Raw genomic sequence first — 22,777 nt, 5'->3', positions numbered from 1 at the left:
AGATCATACATTTTCCATAAATATTTTCTATGTATTTCTAATAATTGATTTTTAAAAATACTATTATCACCTGGGCACGGTGGCTCATGCCTGTAATCCCAGCACTTTGGGGAGGCTGAGGGGGACAGATCACTTGAGCCTCAAGAGTTTGAGACCAGCCAGGGCAACATGGCAAAACCTTGTCTCTACCCAGGATACAAAAACAGCCAGGAGTGGTGGTGGATGCATGTGGTCCTAGCTACTTGGGAGGCTGAGGTGGGAGGATCGCTTGAGCCCATGAGGCAGAGGTTGCAGTGAACCGAGGTCATGCCACTGCACTCCAGCCTGGGTGACAGTGAGACCCCATCATAAATAACCCACTTTAAAATTTTCACGATTTAGGAAATTATTGCTCTCTCAACAGAATCAAGTAATTTCTTGATGCCAATATTCAGTATCTGTTCAGATTTTCTCTGTTTTCTCAAAAAATTTTTTTACGTTTACTCAAATCAGGATTGAGATAGGTTCATATATGGCAATTGATTTGTCTCTGAGTTTATCTATAGGTACTTCTTTTTTGTTAAAATGTATATGATGAGGAAAACAGTTGTTCTGTAGAATTTTTCTACAACCTAGATTTTGCATAGTACTTGCCTCTAAAATAGTTTAACAGTATCCCCTGTATTCCCTATAGATCGGTAGTTAGATTTAGGTGCTTAATAATATTCAAATTAATAATTATAATAAGAGTATATTTTGTAGTACGCAATGGCGATTATCTGATTTTGTTATGGGGTTCTTTTAAAAAACGTAATGCATTTTGTAGAATATCTGGGAAGAAAAGTCAAAGTAGGAAGAAGATACATTCACCTGTAATTCTCTAAGTACTAGTCATATATCATGGATGTTGAACTTAAACTCTTCAAGGTACTTTTTGGCAACTAAGGTAATAAGATACTGCCATAAATTTCTGGAAAATTCTTAGAATTATTACCTCTAGAGAAATTAATAATAAACTTTTCTGGATAAGAAAAAATAATTCTTTATTCTTGATTACCTCTTACGGCATTGAGCATTGTCCATGGGTTTTGTTTTGCTTTTCATTCCAGTTTTGGGGAACTGCCTGTATAACTAGTGGTAAAGAATGGTAATAAAAGAGTATGTACACTAGATATTTGAGACTTTCAAGTCCCTTCAAAAACTGACCTTGTTGGAAGAAAATAAAAGGTGGAAAAGGTCGTGGTGAGAGGAAATTTTTCTTTTCTTTTTTAAATTCAGCTTTTATTTTAGATGCTGGAGGTATATGTGCAGGTTTGTTACATGGGTAATATTGCATCCAGGTAGTGAGCATGGTATGCAGTAGGTAGTTTTCAACCTATCTTCCCCTCCTTCCCCCCTCTAGTAGTCCACAGTGTTACATATTTATGTCCGTGTGTGCGCAGTGTGTAACTTGCACTTATAAGTGAGAACATGCAATGTTTGGTTTTCTGTTTCTGTGTTAATTCACTTAGAATTATGGTCTACAACTATATCCATGGACATTATTTTATTTGAAGGACATCATTTCATCCTTTTTTTCCTGTGGCCGTGTAGTATTCATGGTGTATATATACAAAAAATATGGAGCATTCGTGGATTAGCGTGTCATCCTTGTACAGGGACCATGCTAATCTCTGTATCGGTCCAGTTTTAGTATAAGTGCTGCCGAAGTGAGCACAGGAATTGTTACATATAGTTAGGAGCAGTAAAATAGCACCAAGGTGTTTTCTGTAAGTTGCATATGTGTTGTGTAATTGCAATCTAGAGAAGGCAGTTGTGGCTACAACCAGGTGTCCTCAGGTTTCTTTTAGGTCCATGCAGAAGATTCAATTTCATTGATGTCTAATGCAGTGAAAGTTGTCAGAAGATTAAGATAAGTAAGGCAGGCGACCATCTTTTTAGCAAATTTGAGGGGAAAAGGATTAATATACTGTAATAATTATGTTACATTAGCCTGTTCTGTGTGTAGCTAATGGTTCGGAAAACATGTTGTGTTCTCATGAGTATTATGAAAGAGGTTTGGTCCATTGTATATCCAGTTGTGAATTTCATAATGGTACAGTTTTACTTTGGTACTACATTTTGCCTTTTTTTTTTTTTTTTTTTTTAATGCTTTTAGAATTTATCCTGGTAGTTGTTCTGCTAAATGTCATTTTCATAATTTTTTTTTTTAAAGATGGATTTTAACTAGGAATTACAAAGCCCTCAGCAAAGGTTCCAAGGGCAGTACCTCAGGCTTTTTGAACATTATGATGGAACTAAAGAAATGTTGTAACCATTGCTACCTCATTAAACCACCAGATAATAATGAATTCTATAATAAACAGGAGGCCTTACAAGTAAGAATTTTTAAATGTTGTTACTTTATGATAAAGTTCTAGAAATGTTGATTTCACTTACAGTTGAAAATAGCTCAGTGCTTTAATATATTGGTTAAAATTTTTCAGTTAATGGTGCCTTTATATAATGGTCTGTTATTAATCTTTGTAGAAAATATGTTAAAATTCTAATTTATCTAATTATTTTGATGAATTTTCTAAAAATATGTCTCTCAAACCATGGACTATAATGACTTATCCAGCAAAAAAATCCCACAGTTATGTTCATAATTATGAAAAAAATCATTAATAGTAATTGTGCTGCATTAGTGATTTGGTAGATGGTAGTCTAAAGGACATCTTGACCTCACATCTTAACCCTTCTTGTTACTTCTGGAAGATAAGTTAGAAGTGTGAAGGCACAACTGCAGTCCAGCCACTGTAGTGCCTTGAAGGGCTAGGATCAGCATCTAGAATTAATACATTAGAATGCATTAGCTTACTCCTTTTAAACCTTTGGTTGCTTAGTTACTGCTGCTTCCAGTGTAATTGTTCTTCAGCTAAGATTTTTGGAGAAACACTGTGGTGTAGTAACTAGCAAACAGAGTGAACAGTACTTTTTTCCTCCCTGACAGTACAACAAAAACCTAGGTGTGATATGGCAAGGAATATTTTAGCTTAAGTCATAGTGAAATGGTAAAGGTCTTAGAAAAGTTTGAAAAGTGAAACAAGTTGTTTTCTAACATGAAAATTAAAAATCTCAATTTAAAAGAATCCAAGCAATTGAAGTGTTATGTAGACAACTTATTTACATCTTTTAACATATAACGACTTGAATTTATTGTTTCTGTAGCACTTAATTCGTAGTAGCGGAAAATTGATTCTTCTTGACAAGCTATTAATTCGCCTAAGAGAACGAGGCAATCGAGTTCTTATTTTTTCGCAAATGGTGCGGATGTTAGATATACTTGCAGAATATTTGAAATATCGTCAATTCCCCTTTCAAGTAAGCATTTAATTGTATTTGTTGTTTTAAATTTTATCTAATTCCTGTGCATATTTTACAGTATTTCCTTTGAAATTATTTTGTAAGTGTTTAGGTTTTATATAAACTGCACTCTTTCTTTAAAAGATATATCTGCTTTAAAAAACGATTGTCATTCCGTTTTTTCTTCTTGACTTGACGTATTGCAACAAAACAATTTTCTTCCTTTCCTCTAATTTTATTTTCTTTTAATTCTGCCTTTTCTTCTGTGCTTGCTTTAGATTTTAAAACTGAACTAAGAGTTTTCTTGATTGGATAGATCTAAAAGCAGGGGAGCCTTTAGTCTTTCATCTGAATGAGGAAAACAGCCAGCAGCCTCTGAATGTGAATGCTGCCAAGATTCTTATGATTGGTGTGCTCACAGTTATCTGACACAGTGTTTGCTGAGTAAAACTAGACAACTTTAGAGAAGAAACTAAAGACCAAAATTCCCTTCCATCTATTCAAAATTTATGTTGAAGTTCATTCAGTATAACTAAAGCTAATATTATTGATGAGTGTTTAAAGTCAGGTGCTATTTTCAGTACTTTACATCTAATTTTTTAATTCTTGAAGCAATTTTATGAACAGTGCTAGGAACATAGCAGACATTACATAGATACAGCTAGCAAATGGTTTATATTTAGTGCAGATAGTAAAATAGCAGTGAAATTATAATAATGGGACTCAACACACAATCCCTGCTTTGTCAGAGCTTATAATCTTTTACAGGAGACAGACATCAAGCAGGTGATTGCAAATAAATTTAACATTACAATTCTGGTAAGTGTTGTGAAGAAGGACAGGTATTTGGTGATATGAATATCATTGAGAAATAATTACAATCATTTAGGGGAAAACGTAGAAGAGTACCATTAGTTGAGGGTTTTGAAAACACTTTTACTGATATGTAATTCCCATATCATACAATTTACTCATTTAAAGTATACAATTCAGTGGTTTTTACTATGTTCACAGGTATGTGTAATTGTCAGACAGGTGGTTTTAGAACATTTTCATCAGAAAGCAGCCTGTACCCTTTCGCTATTCCTCCTGTCCTTCCATTTGCGTTCTTCTCCTGCCCTGTGTTGATTTGTTTTTAAACAAATTATTGTGTACCTGGTCAAACAAAAAATTAGTTTGACTAATTTTGAGTGTTTATAAGCACTACTTCTTTGCCGCTAATACCTTCTCGTTCCTAGGTCACTTCCTGGAGAGAATCATTTTTAATTTTATTTGGTTTAGGTCATGCCACAGTAATGAGATGCCACTATTCTTAGAATTTGTACTAATTTGTATTTTAGTGGAAAAGAAACATTATTTTAACTTTTTAAAACTTTAATAGACATCTGTTTTCTTACTTTGTGTAGGTGATAATTAAGAGCATTTCACTTAAACCACTTAGAATACATCATTTAAAATGTATATATTTTTCTTCTCAGAGTTAAAATTCATACAGTAACAAAGCAAAGGTAGGCATATGGCTTCCCAAAATACTAGTTTAATACATCGGTTAAATGCATGGATCATAGTAGACAAGTTATTTCTAGTCTATAACCAGTTAATAATTACAAAATCATTGCCGTTTATAAAGTGAAATAGTAGCTAATGTTTAATAAGCATTCAGTATGTGTAGGCACTGTGCTACGTGTTTTCCTATGTTCTCTCACTGAGTTCTCTATAGTTTATGAAGGAGGGACTACTATTATGTCTGTTTTACTTAAAACAGAACTGACATGGAGAAAAAGTTTGTGGAGAAAAGTCAAATAACTTGCTCAAGATACCCAGTGAATAAAATACTCATTTGCAGGATGTTGACTAGAGCCCATGATGCTTCACATCAATAATTTTCGAATTTTAGTGTGCATCAGAATTAATTGGATGGCCTTTGCTAAACCCCTTCAGTAGGTCGGGGTTAGGGCTCAATAATTTGCCTATCTATGTTCTCAGATGACACTAATGCTGTTCTAGTAACCACACTGTACTTAATCAGTGTTTTTAAAACGAATTGTAACCTGTTAATGGATCTGTGAATCAGTTTAATGGGTTTCACCAACATTTTGAAAGTAAAATGATAAAACATGATGTAACACAGTATGTCATATCATGATATGAAACTTGTTTCAGGTGTTTGTAAACAGCTGTGTACTCAATCACATACCTTTAGAATGGGACTGAGGCAGAATAGTATGACAGCCTATGCTGTATTTACTCTTGAGGGTGCAGTCTTAGTGATTTGGAGCACAGGCCAGAGATGGAATGCCTGAGCATTATTTTACCATCTAGTAGGTACCTTCTATTATCGTTTTAGCAAGACATGCTTCACATTTCTACTTAATTTTATAATTGATTTTAATTGCTTTGTAACATTTCGATTCTGTTATATGCAGTATTTTAATGTGTTTTATTCTAGAGATTAGATGGATCAATAAAAGGAGAACTGAGGAAACAAGCTCTGGATCATTTTAATGCTGAGGGATCAGAGGTATGTATTAATGCTTTTTAAATTATAAATAATTTTGATTTAGTATCAGTATATTACAATATTATATTCAGACATCTTTAATCTTCATATCTAGTTTGATAAAGGAGTAGTGTTATCCACCTTTGATCAGCAAACGAAGTTTTAAAGTCACTATTCTAGTTTAAACCTAAGAATTGCACTCTTTGAGACAGAGTCTAGCTCTGTTGCTCAGGCTAGAGTGCAGTGGCAAGATCTCAGCTCACTGCAACCTCTGCCTCTTGGGTTCAAGCTATTCTCCTGCTTCAGCCTCACAAGTTGCTGAGATTACAGGCGCATGCCACCGTGCCTGGCTAGTTTTTGTAGTTTTACTAGAGATGGGGCTTCACCATGTTGGCTAGGCTGGTCTTGAACTCCTGGCCTCAGGTGATTCACCTGCCTTGGCCTCCCAAAGCGCTAGGATTGCAGGTGTGAGCCACTGTGCCCAGCCAAGAATTTTACCCTTTATTATCAATACTGTTTCAACATGGAACAGCTACTTTAATTTGCTTCAAAATAAATTAGCCAGATTGGGCACGGTAGCTCACACCTGTAATCCCAGCACTTTGGGAGGCCAATGCAAGAGAATCACTTCAGGCCAGGAGTTTGAGACCACCCTGGGAAACAGTGAGACTGCTGTCTGTACCAAAAAAAAAAAAAAAAAGGTAAAAAAATAAACTGGGCATGGTGGCACTCCCTTATATAGTCCCAGTTACTTGGGAGGCTGAGTTGAGTGGATCACTTAGCTCAGGAGTTTGAAGCTGCGGTGAGCTATGATCATGCCACTAGACTCTAGCTCAGGCAATAGAGGTGAGACTCTGTCTCAAAAAAAATAAAGACAAGACCCCAAAACAGCAAATTATCCCACTTTGCTTTTAAAATTTTTTTTGTTTTCCATAGATTTTTGGGAAACATGATATTTGGTTAAATGAGTAAGTTCTGTAGTGGTGGTTTGTGAGATTTTGGTGCACCCTTCACCAGTATACACTGAACCAAATTTATAGTCTTTTATCGCTCACCCCCTCCTACCCTTTCCCTCTGAGTCCCCAAAGTCCTTTGTATCATTCTTATTACTTTGCATCCTCATAGCTTAGTTCCCTCTTATGAGTGAGAACATACAATGTTTTGTTTTCCATTCCTGAGTTACTTCACTCAGAGTAGTAGTCTCCAGGCTGGGCATGGTGGGTTACACTTGTAATCCCAGCACTTTGGGAGGCTGAAGCAGGTCGATCACTTGCGGTCAGGAGTTCGAGACCAGCCTGGCCCATATGGTGAAACCCATCTCTACTAAAAATACAAAAATTAGCTGGGTGTGATAGTGCATGCCTGTAATCCCAGCTACTTGGGAGGCTGAGGCGGGAGAATTGCTTGAACCTGGGAGGCGGAGGTTACAGTGAGCCAAAATAAAAAGAGTGAGACTCCATCTCAGAAAAAAAAATAACGAATATAGTCTCCAATCCCATCCAGGTTGCTGCGAATGCCATTGTTTTATTCCTCTTTATGTCTGAGTAGTATTCCATTGTATATGTATACCACAGTTTATCTTCTTGTTGATTGATGGGCATTTGGGCTGGTTCCACATTGTTGCAATTGCAAATTGTGCTGCTATAATCATGTATATACAAGTATCTTTTTCATGTAATGACTTTTTTCTTCTGGGCAGATACTCAGTAGTGGGATTACTGGATCAAATGGTAGTTCTACTTTTAGTTCCTTGAAGGAATTTCCACACTATTTTCCATAGAGTTCTTTTTTTTGGTATGTGCCTTTTATTTTTTAAGGAAATAAAATTTACAGTTTGAGTTGAAATATCATTCCTGGCCAGGCGCGGTGGCTCAAGCCTGTCCAGCATTTGGAAGGGCCGAGACGGCGGATCACGAGTCAGGAGATCGAGACCATCCTGGCTGAACACGGTGAAACTCGTCTCTACTAAAAAATAAGAAACTAGCCAGGCGAGGTGGCGGGCGCCTGTAGTCCCCAGCTACTCGGGAGGCTGAAGCAGGAGAAGCGTAAATCGGGAGGCGGGAGCTTGCAGTGAGCCTGAGAATCCGGCCACTGCACTCAGCCCCGGCGCGACGGAGCGAGACTTCCCGCCTCAAAAAAAAAAAAAGAAAACATCATTCCTTTCCTATTTCATTTTCTTTTTTTTTTTCCAACAGAAGTAAATACTTTATTGAATTTGGTATTACTAACATGTATACTTGATTTTGGAGTCTTTTTGTTGGTTGGTCTTGCTAGATGTTTATGTATTAGTTTTAAAACTGCCTTTTGTTTAATTAGTAACATGATGTTTAAGTTCAGAAAATTAATTGAAAAATTTTCATTTTAATTATTCAATTTCTTATAGGATTTTTGCTTTTTGCTGTCTACAAGAGCTGGAGGTCTAGGGATTAATTTAGCCTCTGCCGACACTGTTGTTATATTTGATTCTGATTGGAATCCACAGAATGATCTTCAGGCACAGGCTAGAGCCCATCGAATTGGGCAAAAGAAACAGGTATTTTTAATTTTAATTTGTATTATGTTGCTGTTTTAGAATTCTTTTTTGGGGGGGGAATGGTTTCAGTGTATCTTCTAGAGGGTAAGATCACTGCAACAATCATATACTACTATTTAACAGGATGCTGAGGAACTTGGTTTACCAAAATCACCTGGAGAATATGACAAAATTGAGATAACTATGCATAAATAGGATCATGTATGCTGTTTTTATCCTGTATTCTAGTCATAACTATAAAATGCATTGTTTTTCATTTTATAATAAAAAAAGTTTACTTGCTTATTTTAACTTGAAAGAGTTTGAGTAGCATATGCTGCCTTTCTGTTAGTGTATATTTTGTCCGTGTGCTTCCAAGATTCTCCACATATAATATGTGACCCCATTTTTATAATTGTAACAAAATACCCTTAAATGGTGGTACTGAACCTTTACTGAACTTTACCTAGAGAAATAGGGAAAATTTACTACACCAATTTTTTTCAATTTTGGAGAGTTTGTTTTATGGTGGGCTTCTTATTAATTAACTTGGGGAGTGGTTCATAGAATTTTGCATTACATAGAGTGATGAAACATTAGAATCAAGGCAACGAGTATAATAAGGCTGTCAGAAGTTTATGTGCTTCCCCCCCATTTTCCCCAGCTAAATCATAACTTAAAAATTACTGTCTTTCCTTAAAGAAAAAAAAAAAAAAGCAAATGCAATCTCCTTGCCAAAATGTTAAGAAGGAAGGAAGGATATATTTCAAAATAGTTTCTTAAGTTGAGGAACTCTAGCTTTAAACATGTTTTTTGAATTTTCGTTTTGCTTTTAACCAGTGAAAACTTCATGTAGTGTAGAATGAGCTTCAATTTGTGTGCCAATGTTTAGGCACTTGAAGTTAGCAAAACAAATCTTTTATGCTGCAATTTGTTTCCTCGTGTGTGTTTTTACAGGTGAATATTTATCGTCTAGTTACAAAGGGATCAGTTGAAGAAGATATTCTTGAAAGGGCCAAAAAGAAGATGGTTTTAGATCATCTTGTAATTCAAAGAATGGACACAACTGGGAAGACAGTACTACATACAGGTTCTGCCCCATCAAGGTGGTTACTTTATTATTTAAAAAATGTCATTTTAGAGTCAGGAAACTCATTTTTTTATATGTTACATCACTATAGATCATTGAGGAAATGTATTCAGTGTTGTATTTTTTATATTTTGGAAGACTTTTGACTAATTTCTAGTCAGAAGACATACTTCAATACCTGGTTTCATCACTATAGATTTGTAATTTTAGGGGTAATCTCTTTAACTTCTGCGCTTCAAGTTCCTTATTTTAAAGTAAATATACTGCCCTAGACAACATGGTGAAACCCCACCTCTACAAAAAATAAAAAACTTAGCTGGGCATGGTGACACATGACTGTAGTCCCAGCTACTCAGGAGGCTGAGGCAGAAGGATCAGTTGAGCCTGGTAGGCGGAGGTTGCAATGAGCTAAGATTGTGCCAGTGTACTTCAGCCTGGGTGATAGAGTGAGACACTGTCTCAAAAAAAAGGATACTAATACTTGATTCATCTAACTTCCTCATGTAACTTTTGTAAAGGTGAAAATGTCAGTAATTAATAAAAGTGCTGTGTAAATGTTATATTTTTAACTGTTAATGTTAAGCATTTTGTTTTCCTCTTTTAGTTCTACTCCTTTCAATAAAGAAGAGTTATCAGCCATTTTAAAGTTTGGTGCTGAGGAACTTTTTAAGGAACCTGAAGGAGAAGAACAAGAGCCCCAGGTAAAAAAATAAACAAACAAAAAAACAAAACAACAAACCCGCTTCACAATATGTGTCATCTGTTCGGTAGGATGAAAGGATTCTTCAAGTATATTTAAATATTGTTTTTCTAATTATAGGAAATGGATATAGATGAAATCTTGAAGAGAGCAGAAACTCATGAAAATGAACCAGGTCCTTTAACTGTAGGAGATGAGTTGCTTTCCCAGTTCAAGGTAGATTTAAACAAAATTTTCCTTATAATTACATAAATTGAGAGGAATTGAGTTATTGTCATTTAGTGGTTTGTTAATCTTTCTTTAAGCATAATCAGGAAGATTGCTGTGTTGTATAAAAACTACTCTCCCTTGTTCAGACAAACCAGTAGCAAACTGATTTGAAAGAGACCAGATCCATTTATGAAGTTACATGTTGTTGGGTGGAAAGAGCTGTTGTTTGCTAATTAGCAACTAGAATAGTGCTTGGCAGATAGCATGTTCTTAAATACTTGAGTAAATAAATGAATCAGTGTGATCTCTTACTTGGATTTCCATGACTGAAAGCTTTCGGCTGATTTTTTTTAAAGCAGTTTCTGATATTAACTTATCACAAATAAGAAAACTCAAGTAAATCAGTCAAAGTAAGCAATAAGCTACTATATATTGATACTTAATATCCCTGGTTTTTTGAGGGCCAATGAGTTGAAAGGAGTCCTAAAACAACATAAGTCAGCTGACCTCATGGAGTAAGTTAAGTGCCATTTGTTTAAAGAAACAAGTTTCTCTACATCTTAGCTATTTTCTATGAACTGCAGTTTTTAAGGGTCAATTCATTTCATGTGTTCATTTGACAAGTATTTATAGAACATCTGCAGTGTACCCCACACAGTGAATAAAAAACTTTTGTAATTTTAATATCACTGTGGCTACTATGTGGATGATGGACTGTAGTGAGACAAGAGCTATAGCAGGGAGATAAGATAGAAGACTGTTGAGTAATCCTGGTTAAGAGGTGGTTTCTGGGATTACAGGCGTGAGCCACTTCGCCCGGCTGTGATAGTTAGCCTTAATGGGTGCTTTCTGTATACCAGACCTTGCATAGTACCTTAAATGTGCTATCTTATATAATCCTCCCAGAAGGTAGTGTGCTCTCAGAGAGCTCTATGTCTCTGCCAATAGCTCTTTGCTGCCAGTAGCTCTTTAGATTGTGTTTTTGTGATCATAAAAATGGTATTAGATTGTTCTACAATACTTGATACATGGACTGGTCTGAGAATTTCTGCAGATTATTTAGCATGTTAATAGTATAAATTACTTTTTTTATTGTTCTGTTAACTGCTTTTAGTTCTGAGATGCTACTAATTTTGTTGAGCAGTAGGGCAAAAGAAAATCTTTCCTAGAGGATTATTAGATGTCATTTGTTTGATCTGCTTTGCCCTAGTGAAGTAATGAATCTATGTTGTTTTGAAGTTATTTTTGGTTTAGTCCACAGTCATATTCATTATCCTAAGGATATTTAGGCATGTCAGTTTCTTCCCTTTAAAAAAAAAAAATTAGAGATCAATTTTTCTATAACAGTTTACTCGTAAAATTCTGATATTTATCAGGTTGCCAACTTCTCAAATATGGATGAGGATGACATTGAGTTGGAACCTGAAAGAAATTCAAAGAATTGGGAGGAAATTATTCCAGAAGATCAGAGAAGACGATTAGAAGAAGAAGAAAGACAAAAGGAACTTGAAGAAATTTATATGCTCCCAAGAATGAGAAATTGTGCAAAACAGGTGATTTTGCAATTTTAAAGATATTTCTATAAAGTAAGAGTATTCAACATGGGCCGATTTTGTTTGTTTCTATGAGGTATCAGTCCATAGTTTTCTTTTCTTGTAATGTCCTTGATTTGATAATGTTTGCCCATGAAATGAAAAGTGTTTATTCCTCTTGTGTTTTATTCATCTTTTCAAAGAACCAGCTCCTGGTTTCATTGATTTTTTTGTGTGTTTTTAATTTCATGAGTTTCTGCAATTTATTATTTCTTCCTTTCTGCTTTTGATTTAATTTGCTCTTTTCTTTCTTTCTTTTTTTTTTTCTTTGGGACAGCATCTTGCTCTGTTGCCAAGGCTGGAGTGCAGTGGCACAATTCTGGCTCACTGCAACCTTAACCTCATGGCCTTAGATGATCCTCCCACAGGTGTGCCCCACTACACCCATCTAATTTTTGTATGCTTTCTCTAGAGATGGGGTTTTGCCATGTTGTCCAGGCTAGTCTGGAATTTCTGGGTTTCAGTGATCCATCTGCCTTGGCCTACCGAAATGTTGGGACTATAGGCGTGAGCCACTGCACCTGGCCTCTTTTATTCAGTTTCTTAAGGTGCAAGCTTAGATATAGAAATGTTATCTCTCTTTTCTAATATCGGCATTTAATGCTACAAATTTTCCTTTAAGCATTGCTTTTTCTGAATCTTCCAAATCTATTTTATATTTTCCTTAATTTAAAATATTTAAAATTTCCCATGTGACTTCTCTTTGACCCATATTTTTTTAGAAGTATGTTTTAAAATGTTCAGGTATTTAGGAGATTTTTCAACTATCTTTGTTAATTATTGGTAATTTAATTCTGTCATGTTCAGAAAGCATACTTTATGTAATTTTAGTTTTTAAACGTTTGGTATTTATTCAGTGGCCTAAGTAAACAAATACCAGATTTTTAAATAACTGTAATAGTGCCATGCCAAGCTATATTGCCAAAAGGAAAAAATTCTAAGACTAATTTCTTTTCTATTATCCTTTGGTTTTTAGGATATTATAAAATTATTTATCTTGATTACTGAGTTTTTTGGTGTTTCCTTAAATTTTAAGCTTGGGGCAAATGAGGGGCTTGCCCCACTCTAGTCCCTGCCCTGCTACCATTCCCCCAGGGGTAGAGTTTTTTGTTTTTTATTTTCATGCAACCGTATTAGATCTTATTCTGTGCCCTCAGTTGAGCAGATGAGAAGGGTCTGGCAAGGCTTCCTTCCTATTTCCACAAAGGTGACTGCTCACTTTCTCTAAGGCTGTACCATGGAGAAAAGTTTTGTCCAGTCTTCTACCATGCTGCTTTGTCGTGAGCACCTAGTGGAAGTTTGTGGCAGAGTGCCTGAGAATGGGTGCAGGTCCTCCAAGTTTTGGCTCTTAGGTCCTATGATCTCACAATAGCCTACACTCAGCCATTAGCAGATTTTAGCTGATATTGTCTTGTATGGTATTTGATTTCTGTCACCTGTGCTGTCCACAAATGAGCCACTGTTCAAGTCCTGTATCTTTTTCTCTTTTTGTAATCTCCTGTATTTCCTTACATTTAAATGTGTAGGTTGCCCTGAAATTTAATCTCTCTGATGTTAAACAGAAGAATTAGGATCTCGTAGATCAGATTTGTTGTTAGAGTAGGAGCAGTGCCCCTACCAAGTTTCTACATAACAGCCAGAAGTGGAGCCAAAAATAATGTTTTTGGCCTAAAAGTAACCATGTATGTTATTTCTTGTTTCTGTTTATTTCTTCAAACCCCTAAGTAGCTTTGTTTTAGAGTGTGTGAGAATGCAGCATTACATTAGATCTTGTGAAAGGATCAAGGGAGGTTAGAAAAAATAAGATCTAAATACCGTTTTTTACTTCATTTAACTTTCAGCATATTAGAGGTTCAGCATATGTGCCAAAGCTTTGGAAAAACTCCCAAGACTTAAAGAATGTATGTTTTGATGTATCCCATTAAAATTAATAGATATTACAAATAGTCTTTTATGTGGGTTCAACTGGCATTTTTTTCTTTCAAATATCTGATTTGTCTAGTTAGAATAGCAATATGTGGATATTAAGCAGAACGGAAAAAAAGGGACAGTTAATCCATTCCCCCAGAGATGACGACTAATAACATTATCACAGTGTACATCATTCCAGTTTTTAAAAATTCATTATCATTTGCTAAATTAAATTGTGGAATCCTATTAATTTGGAACTTTTTCTTCTTTTTGATAGTATGTCATGAATGTTAATCATTCTACAACCCCATTTTTAAGGGTCTCTTAGCATTCTATCATATAGATTTGTCTGGTCTCTCTTTAATGAGTATTTAGATTATTTGCTTTTTGTTTTTGAGGCGGGATCTCACTGTGTTGCTCAGGCTGAAATGCAGTGGTACAATCATGGCTCACTGCAGCCTCAACTTCCTGGGGTCAAGTGATCTCCCACCTCAGCCTGTCAAGTAACTGGAATTACAGGTGCATGCTCCAAAAATGCCTCGCTAATATTTTAAATGTTTGGTAGAGACAAGGTGTCACTAGGTTGCCTAAGCTGGTCTTGAACTCCTGGGCTCAAGTTACCTTCCGGCCTTGGCCTCCCAGTCATGCTGGGATTACAGGCATGAGCTGCTGCTCTCAGCCACGTTTTTTTTTAATAATGTAAATAACTTTATTGATCATTGTTTCTTCACAGTTCTGATCTCCTCAGGAAAAGTGCCTAGAAGTTATGTTGCTGGGTCAGTAGAATAACTTTTGAGGCTTTTGATGTAACATTGTCTCATTACCCTTTAAGTCAAAATACCCACCAGATGTATATATTTTCTGTTTGCTTTTAATTTTGTTTATGGAATGTTTTGATATTTTGAGTAACATTTTAAGATTCTCACCATCTTCTATAATGGCTTTTGCTCCTAAGATAAAAGCTGTTTTACACTAAGGTTGGGTAAATATTTATTTTCCAATTCCAGATTAGTTTCAATGGAAGTGAAGGGAGGCGCAGTAGAAGTAGGAGATACTCTGGATCTGATAGTGATTCCATCTCAGAAGGGAAAAGGCCAAAGAAACGGGGAAGACCACGGACTATTCCTCGCGAGAATATTAAAGGATTTAGTGATGCGGAAATTAGGCGGTAAGATGATATAAGACAATCGCTTCAACTTGGTTTTAGTAGAGTGTTAAACTAAAATACAAAATTTAATAATTTTAAAATTGTGATGAAGTTTTAGAAGAGGCAAATGTATGTTATTTGAGTAGGAATTGGGTGGTTCTGCTTTTGGGTATTATAACTGAACAAGTTTGGTGTCTTACCTTTGCATGTTATTTATTTATTGCTAAACTACTTAGGCTACAAAAATTTTTTTATTAATTTGACTCAATAGTGATCCTTTTGAATAATAAAAGTATTTATGATACATTTGATTTTTTATTAAAAATTCTCACTACGTTTAGAACTCCCAAAGTTACTAATATTTTGTAGAAGTTCTGTATTTTTCTAGAACACCAAGGTAATTTCCTTTTTGAAAATAACCTTGTTATAAAACCTTTTCTGATAATGTTGAAGTAGGAATTGAGGTGAGGTAAGATTGGCCATGCAGGATAAATTGTAATGTCCATTCAGAATGTTTATATATACATATTTATTTAAGGAGAATGGGATAACGGCTTACTTTTGTTTGTGTAATAGTTTTGGATATGAAATTTATTAAAATCTTGTTCAGTTTTGTATTTTGAAAGTTTGTTTCTTGCAAGCCATTGTAACTTTTTCCTTTTAAATCTTAGACCTGACAAAATTCTTCCTCATTCTTTCTACCAGAAAACTTAATACATTGTTAGCCTTTTTTAAAGGTACTTTCATGACCACCTGAATTGCTGGACTTTTCGTCTTTAGTTGAGGAAGGATTTCGACTTCTACTTTACCTGGATATTTTTCCTCATTTGTTAACCATTTATGTAGCTTTCTTAAGTAAAATTTTAATTTTTTGTTGTTGTAATACCACACATCTGAATTAAAGCCATTCAATAAATTTTTATCAGCACTTGGAATGTGAGGAAGTGTAATATAATTAATAATTATTGTGGAGACACTTCCTATGGTAGCTTCAGACCTTTTTTGGTCTTATGAAAATAATAAAGTAATTTTTAAAACAAAATTTAGCTTCTATTGTTTCATTTATACTGGTATCTCTAAACATCATCATGGCTGTTAAAATATACCTTGTCTTACCTGGTGTATCTTAATGTTTTAACATTTTGTTTTAGCATAGTTGATTCATTCTTCTTAGATAACAGTGCCTTGAATTAATTTTTATACTAATAAGTATTTTCTTATATCTGTAAATATTAGAAATACATATATTTTTCGTGAATACTGAAGCTCACATTTACCAAACAATTATTTTCTCTTAGGTTTATCAAGAGCTATAAGAAATTTGGTGGTCCTCTGGAAAGGTAGATACATTTATTATTCTCATAGAATAATGGAATGTGTTACATGCTGTCAGCTTTGTTTGTGTTAACATTCAGTTTAGCTACTTTGTTAAATTTGCTTTTAATCGGCATTTACAAAATTAATGTACAAGACAAATTTCAGATTGATTTTTTAAAATGTTTTATACTGTCTTTAATTTCTAGTCTCAAATTTCTTTCCTATAAATGAAGTTATTTATTAATATATGTTTAAATTGCACTTTTATGACTGTAAGGCACTTTTACAGTCTTTATCTCATTTTCAATAACTTAAAAGTAGCGTAAGCAGATTTATCCATAGAAGGGCTGAGTTGCTAACCCAGTCTTTTTTTTTTTTTTTTTTTTTTGAATGGAGTCTCACTCTATTTGCCAGGCTGGAGTGCAGTGGCGCGATCTCGGCTCACTGCAACCTCCGCCTCCTGGGTTTATGTGATTCTCCTACTTCAGCCTGTCAAGCAGTGGGACTACAGGCGTGTGCTACCACATACAGCTAATTTTTTTTTTTTTAAGTAGAGACAGTGTTTCATCATGTGGTCCAGGTTGGTCTAGAACTCCTGACCTCAGGTGATCCGCCCGCCTCAGCCTCCCAAAGGCTAACACACAGCCTTTTAACCAGCTCTGCTTTCCCTAACTAGAGATATTTTCTTAATTTTCTCGAACTCATTCTCTTATTATACAAACTGTATTAAAATTCAAATTAAGACAGTTTTTGAAGTTACCAAATAATCTCAATAAGTATTGTGATTTGGATATTCTTTGCCCTTTGTTGTGGCCAACCCACCGTCTTAATATAGACCAGCAAAGACTCAAATTAGTTTATTTTTTTATCTAAAAAAATCCCTTCAAAAATAGACATATTTTCTGTTTCATTTTGAGATAGCATACTTAAAATATAACGAAATACTTGCATAATTATTTTAGATAAACAAAAGTCTTGAATATTAATCATTCATAGTATTTGGTACAGAGTAATAAAAAGTTACAGAACTTTACTCAGCTTTTTTGTTTACAATTATAAAACTTTATCACTTCATTTTGAACATCTTAAAATTTGATCATTTATTAAAAGCTTTTACAGAATTGTTATGTAATCTTCCATTTGCTCTATAATTAAGTAAACTTATTATCGAATATATAAATGAATTGTTTCTCTGCCACATTGTCCTGGTTTTTATGTGCTTCCTGCCATTTATATGAACGAGAATATATAGAGCATGTGGTAGAGTAGCATTTAGATCTTGAAATAGAGTGAAACTTAGTTCATCTTAAATGGCACCACTTCATTTAACATATTTACCTGAAAATTGGATTATTTTGTTACAGATTAGATGCAATTGCTCGAGATGCTGAATTAGTTGATAAGTCGGAAACAGACCTTAGACGACTGGGAGAATTGGTACATAATGGTTGCATTAAAGCTTTAAAGGATAGTTCTTCAGGAACAGAACGAACAGGTAACATTAAAATGAGAGTGATTTAAAAGAGAAGTAAATGAAAGTTTCAAAATATGCTTTGTTGAGCTAGATATTGTATCTTAAATTATCTATTCATCAGTCTCAAAAGATTATTTATGAAACAAAGTAAAGCCATTCTGGGTAATAGGAAATGGAGAACAGAAGTGCAATTTGAAGGCAGTAGAATCTGTTTTTAATTCCACTAACATTTTCTGTCTGGGAGGTAAGGTCAGAAATTACTCTTTTGTATCAGTTATATGTGTGTGTGTGTGTATGTATACATATACGTATATATACACATATATATACACATATACATTCATAGCTATATGTGTATATACACACAATACAATATAGTATCTATAGGTTTTTTAGTATAGATGACTGGGAAAATATAATGCAAATATACATATATGATATTGGTTTGGTACATAATTATTTTATTATTATGCTTATTTTGCAGTTCATTTACCTGAATAAAAATATTTAGATAAGATTTAATAATTAGGCCAGTCATAGTGGCTCACACCTGTAATCCCAGCACTTGGGGAGGCTGAGATGGGGGTTTAGCTTGAACCTAGGACTTTGAGACCAGCCTGGGCAACATACTGAGACCCCATGTCTAAGAAAAATGAAAAAATAAAAATTAGCGGGGTGTGATTGTGCATGCTTGTATTCTCAGTTACTTGTGAATTGAGGTGGGAGGGTTGCTTGAGCCCAGGAGGTCGAGGCTGCAGTGAGCAATGATTGCACCACTGCACTTCCAGCCTGGGTGACAGAGCGAGACCCTGAGTCATCATCCTATAATTCTTTGTTTAGAGGTTGGTGGTATTAATAGATTGATCCATCTTATGTAATTGGTAAAACACTTAAATACTTTTCGTGAATCTACATCTGTTAGATTATAATCACTAGTTCATATGTAATGAAATTTAAGGTTTTCCAGTAATCTCTTAATATAAATAAAGAATACTTATTGTTAAATAACATAAGTAATAGCATCAGTTGCTTGGTGTTTTATAGAATTATGTTTTATACTTTTAAAAATACTCTTTTTTAAAAAAAAAATCAAGGTGGTAGACTCGGAAAAGTGAAGGGTCCAACATTCCGAATATCAGGAGTACAGGTGAATGCCAAGCTAGTCATCTCCCATGAAGAAGAATTAATACCTTTGCACAAATCCATTCCTTCTGATCCAGAAGAAAGAAAGCAGTGAGTTACTTATTTTCTCCATTGTAAGATTTTTCTTATTCAATAATTACAAAATGAATGTGCTGAATTTTTATGGTGTTATTGGCTAGTTTTGAAAAAAAAAAATCGAAGAAATAAAGCGTAGTATTTTAAAGTTCTAATGACTCACGTTTTCAAAATTAATTTTCAGTAAGGCAATTACAAACTCACCATTAGTTGTTAACTTTAATGCCAGGTATACTATCCCATGCCACACAAAGGCAGCTCATTTTGATATAGACTGGGGCAAAGAAGATGATTCCAATTTGTTAATTGGCATCTATGAATATGGATATGGAAGCTGGGAAATGATTAAAATGGATCCTGACCTCAGTCTAACACACAAGGTACTTCTATTTCTTGATTCTGTTGACCATTCATGTTGAATTTAATTTATTCTAATTCTTTCTTTTAAATTATGTTGGAAATAATGGAAATCTGTAAACCAAGGCTCTAGCTAGTTGTGTGACCTTGGTGTATTTAGAAGATGCTTTGCATGAAAGGATCAAATTTAAATTATTTCTGAGATTTTGCGTTACTGTGAAATTATATGTTATTAAGGCATTAGGTGTATTATTTTTCAGATTATTAGGTTAAAAGTTTTATTCTATCAAAAATTTTGTGGTGCATAGTAGATATACTTATTTTTGGAGGCATGTGATAATTTGATACAATCATAATATGTAGAGATGAAATCAGGGTAACTGGGACATTATCACCTTAAATATTTATCTTTACACTAGGAACATTCAAATGATTCTTTTCTAGCTATTTTATAATGTATAGATTATTGCTAACTATAGTCACTCTACTCATCTATCAAACACTAGGTCTTATTTCTTCCATCTAACTATATGTTTCTACCTATTCATCATTAATTTTATTATTCCAGTAAGACAAAATCATTAAAACCTTTATATATATTTTTAAAAACATCGGTATTTTAGTATTTTTGGTCATTTGGTTGCACTGTGCTAGCCGAAATCTTTTTTTTTTTTTTTTGCCTAAAATGGGAAACACTGGGAGAACTTCCTTATTGTTTATACTTATGTGTTGGGAACCTTTAGATATTGGTACTTTGTTACTGTGAAGAAAAAATCAAGTAGTCTAGATTCCCCTATAAAACTTTCCTCCCAGTGTATACTTTAGGTCTTCTAGAAAGATGACATCTTGTATTCTAGGAATTTTTGTGTACATTATATATAAATACACTTTTACTGAGAAGGGAAGGCGTTTAAGGATTATATAACATTGAATAACAGTAAATGTTAAGTACACTTTTGTATATTTGAAGGAAATTTACAACCTCATACTTTCTGTTTTCATTTTGAAAGATAATATGAGGGTATTTAAAGTATATTTAGAATTCATTCTCAGAAAAATTAAATCTTTGGCTCTGGCATAGGTATAAAAAATGTATTTTGCATTGAGTTTATTCCTACAAATACTAATAATTGAAACTTGTTGGTGAACTCTATATATATATATTTAAATGGTTAAGCATGTTTTACCCAATAAATTTCTCATGTTATTTATTAAGACAATCTGAAAACGTGAATTGCTTTTTCAGATTCTTCCAGATGATCCTGATAAAAAACCGCAAGCAAAACAGTTGCAGACCCGTGCAGACTACCTCATCAAATTACTTAGTAGAGATCTTGCAAAAAAAGAAGCTCTTTCTGGTGCGGTAAGTTAAAGCCCACATGCCTAAGACCAGTTTACTTTTTAGTAAGATAAATTGCGTTTACTTGACCATGCTAAACATCTGAAGTCAATATGAGCTTATATAAATAGATTTTTCTGTAATTAAGTCGTTTTATTTGATGTTGCCTTATTCAAATTTTACCTTAAATTATCTTGGCATACATGTTAAAACTGGTGAATCATAGCTTTTAGAAGTAAGATTCTATTTTTTTTTCTAGTTTTGGAGAGGGATAGAGAAAACTCGTTTAGAGTATGGAGTACTTTTTGAGAAGTCAAGCCTACATAGCCTACATGACTGTTTTACTTGGAGTCATTAGAATGCTTAAGGGACAGCATCATAGCTTGCCGAGCTTACTGAAAAGAAGGGAACAGACACCAAAAGGAGATGATTGGAAACTTAGAGCAACAGTTAGAAGTTTACCTATGACCATAATGTCAGTAACTACCTGTAGCATTAAAAATCATTCCTAATGCTGTCTCTTGTGCTATTGAATTAAGCTGAAGGTGATAATAATCTCAGAGGACAAAAAATTGTTTCTACTTCTCTCTGATTCTTTTTTTAAAGGAATAATAATTGGCTAGTATTTTTTATTTGCATTAATATTATATTTGACTCATTAAGTTGTAGCACCTTTTTTGAGTTTCTAATGTTGGTACAGCTTATTACCGATAGACTAAGGATCAGGTAGGTATATGTATTCTAGCCATTGGATTTAATGTTTATGAAGTTTTAAAAAATGAAATCTGTAGAATTGGTTAAAATTAAAATAATGATTTTAGGGAAGTTCAAAGAGGAGAAAAGCAAGAGCTAAGAAGAATAAAGCAATGAAGTCTATAAAAGTGAAAGAGGAAATAAAGAGTGATTCTTCTCCTTTGCCTTCAGAGAAGTCTGATGAAGATGATGATAAAGTAAGAATGTGTTTTAGAACAACAGCCTTTTCTATGGAAAGGGAATTATGGCATGTTTTTGTGTACTTTACATTTAAAATTTGAACTAGTCCCTTAAAATTTGTGTTTTAGGTACTGAAGTCTGTGTGTGTGTGTGTGTGTGTGTGTGTGTGTGTGCGCGCGCGCGCGCTCGCGTTTATGGTTCATGACATAGTCTCATTTATAGAACAGAATTCTAACTATCCAGTAGTTATTATATAGCACTAGAGGCATAGAGCAAAGGTCCTTCCTTTTCAAACATTTGCCAGTTCGATGAGCTTCTGTCTCCTTTAATTGTATTAGGAACTTGAACGGGACTGGCTTTATAGGAAGGTGAACATTGCATGTATAATTATTAGGGGGATTCTGGGCTGTCTTTCAGAATCCACATACATGCAATCTGTAGTCATGTGAAAAAAAAATTAGTCATTGTTAAAATTTGGTTAGTAATACATTGGCCATACTTGCACTTTCCAGGATGAGATCAGTTCTGTGAAACATCCAAATAAAAAAATTAAAACAGAAAGAGACAGTGAAGAAAAACCTGAGCCAGATGTTTATATAAAGAAGGAACCAGAAGAAAAGAGGGAAGCAAAAGAAAAGGAGAATAAAAAAGAACTTAAAAGGGAGATAAAAGAAAAAGAGGATAAGAAAGATATAAAGGAAAAGATTTTAAAGAGAAAAGAGAAAAGTAAAAGAAGCTATACAGAAAGAAAAAGACATAAAGGAAGAAAAGGTATGCAAATCATAAAAAATAGAAAGTAAAAACAATCAGCATATTTACATTTTAGGAGACTAAATTGCATATCAGCCGATACTAGTGTCAATAACTGAGTTCTGGCCGGGCGTGGTGGCTCAAGCCTGTAATCCCAGCACTTTGGGAGGCCGAGACGGGCGGATCACGAGGTCAGGAGTTCGAGACCATCCTAGCTAACACGGTGAAACCCTGTCTCTACTAAAAATTACAAAAAAAGCTAGCCGGGCGAGGTGGCGGGCGCCTGTAGTCCCAGCCACTTGGGAGGCTGAGGCAGGAGAATGGCGTAAACCTGGGAGGCGGAGCTTGCAGTGAGCTGAGATCCGGCCACTGCACTCCAGCCTGGGCGACAGAGCGAGACTCC

The 22,777-nt window shown here is 34.5% G+C and overlaps 1 protein-coding gene across 1 annotated transcript in view; it reads left to right on the top strand.

The window, feature by feature from the left end:
* CHD1 (chromodomain helicase DNA binding protein 1) overlaps positions 1-22,777 on the top strand; it is an 81,947-nt gene that overhangs the window by 42,373 nt on the left and 16,797 nt on the right. Inside the window, 17 exon segments of the mRNA XM_017890732.1 lie at positions 2,195-2,357; positions 3,190-3,342; positions 5,774-5,845; positions 8,208-8,357; positions 9,294-9,442; positions 10,031-10,127; positions 10,247-10,342; positions 11,713-11,889; positions 14,847-15,007; positions 16,285-16,326; positions 17,668-17,798; positions 18,872-19,010; positions 19,225-19,375; positions 20,599-20,715; positions 21,513-21,641; positions 22,137-22,342; positions 22,344-22,401. Coding sequence (XP_017746221.1) covers positions 2,195-2,357; positions 3,190-3,342; positions 5,774-5,845; positions 8,208-8,357; positions 9,294-9,442; positions 10,031-10,127; positions 10,247-10,342; positions 11,713-11,889; positions 14,847-15,007; positions 16,285-16,326; positions 17,668-17,798; positions 18,872-19,010; positions 19,225-19,375; positions 20,599-20,715; positions 21,513-21,641; positions 22,137-22,342; positions 22,344-22,401 — 2,191 coding nt within the window.

This window comes from Rhinopithecus bieti, unplaced genomic scaffold (assembly GCF_001698545.2).
Source record: "Rhinopithecus bieti isolate Rb0 unplaced genomic scaffold, ASM169854v2 scaffold_1527, whole genome shotgun sequence".
In the NCBI taxonomy this organism is placed as follows: domain Eukaryota; kingdom Metazoa; phylum Chordata; class Mammalia; order Primates; family Cercopithecidae; genus Rhinopithecus; species Rhinopithecus bieti.
The sequence above is the reverse complement of the archived record's forward strand: the minus strand, read 5'-3'. Positions and strand labels throughout refer to the sequence as shown.